The 12,229-nt window shown below is 39.1% G+C and overlaps 1 protein-coding gene across 3 annotated transcripts in view; it reads left to right on the plus strand.

Moving 5' to 3' along the window:
- ATRNL1 (attractin like 1) overlaps positions 1–10,031 on the plus strand; it is an 802,849-nt gene extending 792,818 nt beyond the window's left edge. For all 3 annotated transcript variants that reach the window (XM_061403577.1, XM_061403579.1, XM_061403580.1), the window contains one exon: positions 5,596–10,031. In XM_061403577.1, the coding sequence (XP_061259561.1) occupies positions 5,596–5,720 (125 nt within the window). In that variant the 3' untranslated portion in view covers positions 5,721–10,031. The remainder of the gene's footprint in view (positions 1–5,595) is intronic.
- The last annotated feature ends 2,198 nt before the right edge of the window (positions 10,032–12,229 follow it).

The raw sequence follows: 12,229 nt of genomic DNA on the forward strand, positions 1-12,229 counted from the left end.
TCTCTAAGAAACTCAGGATAGTTATTTTATATCCTGAAAGAGTAGTTTATTTAGCAGCAACTCTTAAAAGGGAAGTATGGAAGATTATCAGCCTAGCCAGTGATTAATTTTTTAATCCCTTCCCTCTATAACATCATTCATTTCTCCTTCTCCATAAATACCTTCTCTTCTGTTTTCAAATGTACCTGAAACTCTGTTTTGCTTTAAAAAGTATATGTACTCAGACCATCACATGCATTCACCTAGATCTCATCTGTAGAAGCAAGCAGTCTCTGCTGCTTCCTCTGTGTACCAGCTTACTTACCTCTTTCCATTGACAAATGTCATCAACATAGAAGTAATATCTGTTGGCCACACTCCCTCTCACCTCATTACCTTCTGAATTGTCTGGCTTCCATCCTCAGCTAAGTACGGAAATGACTCCAGTATCACCAGAATCTTCCTTGAGCAGATCCAAAGGCCTCTGTGGCGAGCCTCGCCTGCTGGCCCCTTGTGTACTTCATGCAGATGACATGAACCCCCCTTTCCCTTGATTTCTACAGCACAGTGCTGTGCAGGAGACTAGTTGACCTTCTTATAGTGCCCATTTTGCCTCGCTGACATTCTTTTCTGTTCATAAATCTCTGAAGTTCTGTTCTTGCCAGATCATATTTGAGACTTATCTAGTATACATTGACCGACAGAAATAAAATAATTCAACAACACCTCGCATAGCATGAGATTCCAATGTGAGGACTTCAAGATTAGCACGTTGAGAAGATGTCTGTGAGAGCTCAGGGACTGGTTCAACTCAATTCAGAGTCAAGTCTCCAAGACCTTGCGGAAGGGAAACTGGTGACTTCTTGAAGCAAGCAATCTCGTCTCATGTATTAGTATGGGGATTTGGCACATCTCATTTTATTCAAAAATTCTATGGAAGTCGACAGAAACTAAAATGGTTCCTTTATAGCTATGATAAACCAGGGTATGAGGGTGAGCCAAGACAGATGGGTCATGGTGGAGAGTTCTGACAAAACGTGGTCCACTGGAGAAGGGAATGGCAAACCACTTCAGTGTTCTTGCGTTGAGAACCCCATGAATAGTATGAAAAGGCAAAAATTTAGGACACTGAAATATGAACTCCCCAGGTCAGTAGGTGCCCAATATGCTACGGGAGAAGAATGGAGAAATAACTCCAGAAAGAATGAAGAGACAGAGCCAAAGCAAAAACAATGCCCAGTTGTGGATATGACTGGCGATGGAAGTAAAGTCCGATGCTGTAAAGAGCAAGATGGTATAGGAACCTGGAATGTTAGGTCCATGAATCAAGGTAAATTAGAAGTGGTCAAACAGGGGAAGGCAAGAGTGAACATTGACATTTTAGGAATCAGTTAACTAAAATGGACAGGAATGGGCTAATTTAACTCACATGACCATTACATCTACTACTGTGGGCAAGAATCCCTTAGAAGAAATGGAGTAGCCATCATAGTCAACAAAAGAGTCTGAAATGCAGTACTTGGATGCAATCTCAAAAATGACAGAATGATCTCTGTTCATTTCCGAGGCAAACCATTCAATATCACAGTAATCCAAGTCTGTCCCCTGACCAGTAATGCTGAAGAAGCTGAAGTTGAACAGTTCTATGAAGACCTAAAAGACCTAGTAGAACAAACATCCAAAAAAGATGTCCTTTTCATTTTATGGGACTGAAATGCAAAAATAGGAACTCAAGAGATACCTGGAGTAACAGGCAAATTTGGCCTTAGAGTACAAAATGAAGCAGGGCAAAAGCTAATAGAGTTTTGCCAAGAGAATGCTCTGGTCATAGCAAACATCCTCTTCCCACAACACAAGAGAAGACTCTACACATGGACATCACCAGATGGTCAACACCAAAATCAGATTCATTATATTCTTTGCAGCCAAAGATGGAGAAGCTCTATACAGTCAGCAAAAACAGGACCGGGAGCTGACTGTGACTCAGATCATGAATTCCTTACTGCAAAATTCAGACTCAAATTGAAGAAAGCAGGGAAAACCACTAGACCATTCAGGTATGACCTAAATCAAATCCCTTAAGATTATATAGTGGAAGTGACAAATAGATTCAAGGGATTAGATCTGATAGAGTGCCCGAAGAACTATGGATGGAGGTTCGTGACATTGTACAGGAGGTAGTGATCAAGACCATCCCCAAGAAAAAGAAATGCAAAAAGGCAAAATGGCTGTCTGAGAAGGCCTTACAAACAGCCGTGAAAAGAAGAGAAGTGAAAGGCAAAGGAGAAAATCCAGGTTCCATTTGAATGCAAGTTCCAAAAAATAGCAAGGAGAGATAAGAAAGTCTTCCTCAGTGATCAGTGCAAGGAAATAGAGAAAACAATAGAATGGCAAAGACTAGAGATCTCTTCAAGAAAATTAGAAATACCAAGGGAACATTTCATGTAAAGATGGGCACAATAAAGGACAGAAATGTTACGGACCTAAAAGAATTAGAAGGTATTAAGAAGAGGTGGCAAGAATACACAGGAGAACTACACAAGAAAGATCTTCATGAACCAGATAACCATGATGGTGTGATCACTCACCTAGAGTCAGACATCCTGGAATGTGAAGTCAAGTGGGCCTTAGGAAGCATCACTTTAAACAAAGCTAGAGGAGGTGATGGAATTCCAGTTGAGCTACTTCGAATCCTAAAAGATGATGCTGTAAAAGTGCTGCACTCAGTGTGCCAGCAGATTTGGAAAACTCAGCAGTAGCCACAGGACTGGAAAAGGTCAGTTTTTTTACTACATAGTTGCAGTCATCTCACACACTAGCAAAGTAATGCTCAAAATTCTCCAAGCCAGGCTTCAACAGTATGTGAACTGTGAAATTCCAGATGTTCAAGCTGGATTTAGAAAAGGCAGAGGAACCAGAGATCAAATTGCCAACATCCACTGGATCATCAAAAAAGAAAGAGAGTTCCAGAAAAACATCTACTTCTGCTTTATTGATTATGCCAAAGCGTTTGATTGTGTAGATCACAGCAAACTGTGGAAAATGATCTTCAAGACATTGGAATACTAGACAACCTTACCTGCCTCCTGAGAAATCTACATGCAGGTCAAGAAGCAACAGTTAGAACCGGACATGGAACAACGGACTGGTTCCAAATTGGGAAAGGAGTACATCAAGGCTGTATATTGTCACCCAGCTTATTTAACTTACATGCAAAGTACATCATGCAGAATGCCAGGCTGGATGAAGCACAAACTGGAATCAAGACTGCTGGGAGAAACATCAGTTACCTCAGATACGCAGATGATACCATGCTTTATGGCAGAAGGTGAAGAGGAACTAAAGAGCGTCTTGATGAAAGTGAAAGAGGAGAGTGAAAAAGTTGGCTTAAAACTCAACATTCAAAAAACTAAGATCATGGCATCTGGTTCCATCACTTCATGTCAAGTAGGTGGGGAAACAATGGAAACAGTGAGAGACTTTATTTTCTTGGGCTCCAGAATCACTGCAGATGGTGACTGCAGCCATGAAATTAAAAGATGCTTGCTCCTTGGAAGAAAAGCTATGACCAACCTAGACAACATATTAAAAAGCAGAGACATTACTTTGCCAACAAAGGTCCATCTAGTCAAGGCTAAGGGTTTTTCAGTAGTCATGTATGGATGTGAGAGTTGGACTATAAAGAAAGCTGAGCACTGAAGAATTGATGCTTTTGAACTGTAGTGTTGGAGAAGACTCTTAAGAGTCCCTTGGACTGCAAGGAGATCCAACTAGTCCATCCTAAAGGAAATCAGTCCTGAATATTCATTGGAAGGACTGATGTTGAAGCTGAAACTCCAGTACTTTGGCCACCTGATGTGAAGAACTCACTCATTGGAAAAGACCCTGATGCTGGGAAAGATTGAAGGCAGGAGGAGAAGGGGATGGCAGAAGATGAGATGGTTCGATGGCATCACCCGCTCAATGGACGTGAGTTTGAGGAAGCTCGGGGAGTTGGTGATGAACAGGGAAGTCTGGCATGCTGCAGTCCATGGGGTCGCAGAGAGTCAGACACGACTGAGCGACTGAACTGAACTGAACTGAACTGAAACCAGGGCATTGGATGCAGCCGTTGCTTGTATAAATTTAGGAAAGGCTTTACTATTTCTGCACATATTAACACATGTTCTTGTCAATCAGTGAACAAAATAATATTCTTCATTACCTTTGACAGCTAGAGATCCACTTTCATGTAGATATTCAACTGATAATACTAATGATCTTTTTCTCATTTTAAGACATTTATTCACTAAATTTCTACAAGTTGTCTTTCTTCTGTGTGCATTTCACAGCTCTATCCCTAGGGTACTTTCTTACCTCTTAAAAGCAATGTAAGAGAATGAAAAGACAGACAACAGTCTGGGAGCCAATATTTGCTAAACCTGTATCTGAAAAAGGACTGCTATCCAAAATGTAAAAGAAATCCCTTAAAATTCAACAATAAGAAAACAAACAAGAAAATTAAAAATAGACAAAAGGTCTGAATGGATACCTCACTAAAGAAATATGTGCATATGACAAATGAGTATAGGAAAAGATGCTCAACATCATATGTTATTGCTTCTGCTTCTGTTTAGCTGCCAAGTTGTCTCCAAGTCTTGTGACTGTATGGGCAAACTATAGTACATCAATACAATGGAATATTATTTAGCAATAAAAGAAATGGGTCATCAAGCCAAAAAGAGATATGGTGGAACTTAAAGGAATATTGCTAAGTGAAACTAGACAATCTGAAAAGGCTACATACTGTATGATTCCAACTCTATGACATTCTGGAAAATGCAAAGCTATAGAGATATTTGAAAAAAAGATCAGTGGTTACCAGAAGCTCAGGGGAAGGGGAAGGAGAAACTGGTAAAGCCCAGGAAATTTTTAGGGCAATGAAACTATTTTGTATGATGCTTTCACAGCAAGTGTATGACAATATGCATTTATCAAACCCCACAGAACTTTGTGTATAGCCCAAGGTGTGATCCCTAATGTAAACTATAGAGTTTAGTTAATAATCATGTATCAATATTGGTTCAACATTTCTGTAAACCTAAAACTACTCTAATTAAAAAAAAAAACAATATGCTGACTTTTGTGATACACACACACACACACACACACACCCAATAGTAACACTGAAAGTTCCTGATACTTTTAGAACACACTTGTGTTTGGACATAGAAACAAGGGAATGGAGTCATATCCACACTGATCGTGGTGTTTTGTCACACAGCAATTTGCTTGTCCAAAGTCAGAGTCAGTAAATTTTGTTAGGTCCTTGCTCTTCTTCATGTATACAGTTCATATGTCCAAGGTTAGAAATATTTTAAAATGTAAAAAAGAATGTATTTATGCATATAACTGAATCACTCTGCTGTATAGCAGTAATTATTACAGTGTTGTAAGTCAACTGTGTTTCAATTGAAAAAAAGTAAAACAAGATATAAGTAAAGGGTAAACCACTTGACGACTTCCAGTAAACAGCTACATGTTTGATCGCTGAATATAACACAATACTAGGCCACCACTGTTGAAATCCCCAAAATGTCTAACCAAACATTTACCTGCCTTTTCCTCTTCTTCCAGGCCTTGCAATTGCCAGTGCCCTAATAGATATTTCACAGCAGAAGCCTTCAGATAGTAAAGACAAAACTTCAGGAGTCCGAAATCGAAAACACCACCTCTCAACGCGTCAAGGAACTTGTGTCTGAGAAACAGAAACTGCTCCTGTAGATTCTGTCATGTTTGACTCTGTAAATGGCTTCCATTAAAGGCTGGTCCAAGGCCTCAGTTTTCACGGAGACAAATCTCTGTATGGTTCCAGGGCCCAAACACAGTTCCCTCTGAAAGGGGAATGACCCGAGTGGCCAAAGAATGTTCATGAGTTTTATAAAATTAATAGTATTGATGGTCACAGGTGATAAAGTTAGTTTTTACAGCTATCTTAGGCTTATCATAGATAACATTAAAGTACTCTGGAAAAAAAAGATGTATATTGTTTCTTAATGCAGATGAAAAATATGTAATTCGTATAAACCAAACTGTTTATATCCCAGGACTTTAAAGAAAGACATTTTATAATGCCTGAGTGATGAGAATTGTACAGTTTTTGCTTCCTAAGCAAACTTACGTCACTTGTATATGAACAGGAAATGAACAAACTGCAATGGCTTTAAATACTATTTTATCTCCTTGTAAATGTAAAAGCAAGATTTTGATTTAGTAGGATGTAGGTAAATGTATTTAAATATTTCACAGGACCGTATCATGTCCAAACTCAGTTTTCAAATGTGATTCTTTTTCACCTAACTGGAATGCAGACCAAAATGAATCCATCTGGCTAGATGGTATTGTGCAACTTCACAGGAGGTTTATTAGAATTCTGAGTAACGAGGACATTGCTGTCGTCCATGCCAACTGCCTAACTCATTATCAGAGCTGATAGAGCATGGAAAAGCCTGTCCAGCAATCAATTTTTCCCCTCCTTCCCAAACCAGCCTCCAATGCCACAAACCTGAAGAGAGCTGAAATAGTTATTTTACAGTATGCGAGCTTCTGCTCTAATATGGTAATTTTTTTAATGGCCTCGGAATCATTGGATCAGACCTCAGTGATCCATCTGCATTTTTATAAGAATGGATCACATTCGTTTGGCCCTCCTCTCCTAGCTGCTAGATTTTATCTACCTTTTACAAACGCTGTGAAAAGCATTTTAGAGTCAAAACCCCCTCTAAGTCATAATATGACCCAGGTTTCTTCCTGCCAACTGTTTTCACTTAGAATCCAAGTAGAGAAGAGCATTTGCTGGCAAGCATCTAGAGTATTCCTATTTCTAACACGAGCACATTGGTGTCATGAAAGTCTCCAATTTGAGAAATAAAATAGGTTTGTCACTGCCCGCATTCAGCATGTTCTTAATGATTCAAACATCTGAATTATGGCAGAAAGGGAAGACGGTTTAAGACAGCTTTCACATTGGAACGTAGAATCACGCGTGTCCTAATTTTTGACAGCCGTCCACTAGAACTCAGTAGATGAACAGAGCTTGTTTGGAACTGCAACTTCTTAACTTCAAGGTGACTACAGAATATATGAAGAGAGCAGTGACAAGAGACACATCCAAAGCTGCCCTGTGCAACAGAGTTTTGTTCAGTATGAAAGTCATTTAAATATAATTGATGTTTAGTACTCTCTATGTACTTACCACATTCTTTGGATTTCTGGAAGATAATGACACTTTACTGTTTACAGCTAATGCATAGTTACTTGCATGCTCTGGTTGTACAGTAGCAGAATATGACCCTATTGTGATATTAAATGTTTATTTCACAATGCCACTTTTACATAGCCAGCTTAATTTGATGAGGATCGAATGTGATGTATAGCAGGAACGATCATAAATATGTAGTTGCATCATATATAAGATTGCTAGGTTGCGTCTAACCACGACTATGTCATTGTTTTGATGATTAGGCATTTATGAATTATAGTATATATTCCTTATGTTGGCATGATAATTTTGCTATTTTCCAGGCGTTAAAAGTTAGACTAATTCTTAGATCAATTTAATCTATAGCCTATGGCGTTTGGGTAGGGATAGGAAGTGGAGCTGTTTGTTTTTAACCTCCCTATGAAATGTTCTTTCAAAAAAAAGAAAGAAATTGAGCGAAGTTTGTAAATGTCTCCTGAAAACAATCGAGCAATGTTATTAGCTTTCTGGGGGAGCCCTTTAAATGTTGATTTTTTTCTCATGGAAAAATAGATTGACAAAACTGATGAATACAAAAGTAGAATCATGTAAAAATAAAATGATTGCCCAGTTTACTTAATACTCTGTAACAATTATAATGAAAGCATATATAACAAAGAGACACAAATATACAGAGTTGAATGTAAAATCTATTTCAGCTGTATTTTTAGAGAGGCTAAACAAATGGAATTACTGTGAAAGAATTGTTAAGCCTCATTCATCTCAAATCTCAGAGTTCTTAAAATTTGTAAATTTGAATTTTAGACAATTATGGGACATAATGCAATGTTAGGTTAAAGTCATATACTCTATGTTTCTGGGCCAAATCTGGCTAACTCTGTGACTAAATTATGCAATATCTTCTCAACTTTCCAAAGCTTTTTACTGGCAAGAAAATACTTCACCCTATGTGAAATAGATTGAAAAGACCTTGGGGATAATCGCTTTGAATCTGTTTCATTTTCTTTTTTCCCCACATCCCAAACACTTTTAATCTGGAAGCTTCCTTTGAAAAAAAAAAAAAGAAACCACAAGTATACGCAGATACTGTTCAAGAAGTTAGGCATTAAATGACTGATTCTCTTGAAAATGTACCTTAATGGAACTCTGTGCATTTCAGTTTAGAATGACTTTGAAAAATTCTTTAACTTTTAGGATTTCTTATTCCACCCAAGATGAAAAGCTTTGGTAAATAGAATGAAAAGTTTTAGTTAAAAAAAAATTTTTTTAATCATTTTAATAGTGGAAAATTAGAGATTTCTTGTTAAAGAGGATGCACATGCTCACAGATCAATTTAATACATTTGAAGAGGACTGAGATTTTCATAACTGCTTTTAAACAAAAATTTATTTAGTGAGACACATAGAAGGAAAATGTATGCCATATACTATGGTGTTATGTTCAGTAGGAAAACTACAAATAGAGTATATTTCAACCTGTAATCGATCCTTACTGTGCTTCCCAATATCTCATTTTCTTTGGGTTACAGGAAGACAGCAGTGACTACATGGCTTTGTGCTGCTGCAGGGTCACTTAGAGTGCAGACTGGTGGTTGCCTGAGAACAGATGTTGCAACCAGCTTTGAGCTGTGTGATGCTGGCAAGTTTTACCCTTTGGAAGCCTCAGACTTACCATCTGTGTGGGGAAGCTACTGTACTCACCTTGCAGAGCTGTTGTGAACCTCCAAGACAGTGGACATAATAAACACAAAGCTTCCACGATGGGCCCTCAGTGCAGTATATGTAGCTGGTTTTTAACAATCGTGGGGCCACTCTTTTTCTACTAATTGTTGTATAAACTCATCTCTTAATTTTTCATTCATATTTTCACCATCTGTAAAAGCCACGTAGGTTTTTGCAAATGAAGATTTCATAAAAACCTCGAGTCAGTTCCTATATTTCTAGACTATAGAGATTTCTAAAAAAATCTATTTGGATATTTGGGTCAATATCAGCTTTGACTCTTTCAAAATATATAGGTTTAGTAAAGCATTTTTTAAATGATTGCTTGGTGACATTTAGACAGGAACACCGATTGTCACTTTCATGTGCAAATTCGGCAAGAAGGGATCAATCCTTACATTTGGTTGTCATATGTCATACATCTTTGTGGCATTGAACATAAAACTATGATTTGAAAAGTGTTTCATATAAAATGTTTTAAAAAATTAAAACTGATCAAATGAATGAATTCTACCCGCTTTAAGAAAAAATCAGCTTTCCAAAGCCTCTTTGCTAAAATAGGTGTGAGTTTACTTAGATGAGTTTGGAACTTGATCATGTGAACTACCTGGGTCAGTGCACATTCCTGCCTCTGCCTGTAGAGATTAAGGTACAGAAGGACTGGATTGGACCCTGGAGATTCATATGCTTAATAAGCAAGCACCTCAGTGATTCTTAGGATTAGGCAAATTAAGGATACATTGCACTAGGCCAAAGAGCTACCTTTATTTACAGTTAGAAGAATTCCTTTAAATAATGAAGTCATCATTCTAAGTCAAAATGCTTTAAATAATTTTTCAAGGAATACAAGCCATCTGGTTGGTGTTACAGCAGTGTTTTCGTTATAGTGTACATGTAACATTTTAGTTGTATCAAATTTTTTAAATTAAGAATTAGAACCATCTCAGTGTATATGTATACAGGTATGCATGCCAGTGTTGAAACAGATTGTATAAAAGTTCAAACCTGCTTTAAAAAGCCAACATTTTATGATATAGTATGCTATTCATCAGGAGTTTAATTGCTGAAATAAAAACATTGGATCTTCCAACCCCCCTTGCCAATGCAGTTTTGTTATATATATATTTTACCTCCCCAAGATCATCTAAGAAAAAGCACTCAACCAAAGGATAAGTTTATCTGCCATCTATGACTTGGTTATAAAATTGGGTTATTGAATTCCACATTCAAAATATATTTCTCTCTCCTTCACCTGATTTTTGTTGGCCTTTTCTACATGTTCTCTTCGGGTTTGTTTTTTTTTAAGATTGTTTTGATGTGGATCATTTTAAAGTCTTTATTGAATTTGTTACAGTATTGCCTCTGTTTTACATTTTGGTTTTTTGGCCACGGGTCATATGGGATCTCAGCTCCCTGACCAGGGATCAAACCAGAACACCCTGCATTTGAAGGTGAAGTCTTAACCACTGGACCACCAGCGAAGTTTCCCTCCATGTTCTCTTTGAATTGCAAGCTGAACACTTCAACTGTTCCTGAGAATGGACGCCTAAGTGGCCAAGATTCCAGCCCAAACTGAGGATCTCTGTCCAAACCATGTGTTCTGTGTTTACATAAGTTGTTCTTGTTGTTCTTTAGTCACTTATTCGTGCCCAACTCTTTTGCGACCTCATGGACTGTAGCTCGCCAGGCTCCTCTGTCCATGGGATTTCCCAGGCAAGAATACTGGAGCATCCGGGTGGCCATTTCCTTCTCCAGGGGATCTTCCCTGACTCAGGCATGAAACCTGTGTCTCCTGCATTGGCAGGTGAGTTCTTTATCACTGAGCCACCAAGGAGGCAGTGAAAGGCCTCCTTCTGACTCTGGTGCAGTCTTGGCATAACTGAGGAGTTTTCTAAGAAAAGTCTGCTTGTTCTCTGGTGAGTTTTGGGTTTCGTCCCCACGTTGCCCTCTGTGTCCTGACCCATGTCTGTGTCACTGCTCTTGTGGGCCTCAGTCTGGCGTTATTAAGAAGGGAGTAGCCAAGACAGATCCAAATGCCTCTCTTCTCTCCAACCCCACAGGAGGACCAAGTATCTCTGACCCTTCTTGCGCTCAGGGGCTCAGGCAAACCCTCTGTCTCCTGACCTAAGGCCGAACCTTGAGGGTGGCCCTGCTAGTGCTCTGGGGGATAACATGACAGACCCTTTCTCCCAGGCAGCCCAACTCCACACATCCCAGAGGTCAGGTCAGGGAAGGGGACCATTCTGCCCTGAAAAACATGCCCAGCCTGCTAGCATGTCCCAGAAAAGATGAGAGTTTGGGGGGCGGGCCTCAGAGGAAGATGTGTCTGAAGCACGTAGCACTTAGAGTTGAACCCTGGAGCCTCTTACAACAAAAAGCAGCAACTTCTCTGAACGTCTGAGCCTGGAGCATCCTCCTCTTCCGTTTTCTTGATGGTGGATCAGTGCTTGTCGGAGGATTTGAGGATTTCAATTCAACACTTATTTTTCTCTGCCCTGAAGAGATTTCCTCTGGGAAGTCACCTGTAAGTGGCTGGAGTGAGGGGCTGGCATTCTTTCAGCTCAAACTCACAGTGCTTTCTGGTGAACATGCAACCCCATCTCCAAATTCTAATGCATTCTTCTTGTTTAGCATCAGGGTTCCTGGCACAGCTACAACCACCAAGAAGTATTGTTGACCTTTACTTTCTCCAGGCACTCAAATGAAAACAGCAAGTATTATTATTTTGCCTCCTAAATGTGAAACTACATTGTATTTTGGATGAGCTTCTAGAAACTGCACCCCCCTCCTCCACTCTGACCTGTCTACCTTCCAGGGATCCCACCCTTTGATGAGGAAATAATTGTGTCCTGCTTGACTGGTTGTGCAGCAGCCCTGAGTGAACAAGAAACTGAACCCCTCGAAGACCCCTCCAGATATGCTGTATTCTACTTATCCATCCAAAGGTTTGATCAGTTTTATTTTTGGCAGAAGTGAAATGTTCACTTAGGCAAGACAGCAGTTTAAGCACCATCCTCTTTAAACCAGCTATAAGCATGGTCAGATAGGAGATCTCACTCTAGAAAATCTGCCTTGGGAGATGGCATTACTGAGCAAATTCTTGAAACAATTCTTTGTGCCTCTTTAGCCCCTGTTGCTGAAAGATACCTTAAATTTTGTGCTTTTCACTGATGTATAGGTTGTGTTAGAATAGGTCTTGTGTGGGATATAGTTGAGTTCTAGTGTGAGTTCAAATGCCAATTCTTTTAATGGCTTGGACCAATTGTCTAAACTATTCCTAAGTAACCT

The sequence above is a fragment of the Bos javanicus genome, chromosome 26 (assembly GCF_032452875.1).
Source record: "Bos javanicus breed banteng chromosome 26, ARS-OSU_banteng_1.0, whole genome shotgun sequence".
In the NCBI taxonomy this organism is placed as follows: Eukaryota; Metazoa; Chordata; class Mammalia; order Artiodactyla; family Bovidae; genus Bos; species Bos javanicus.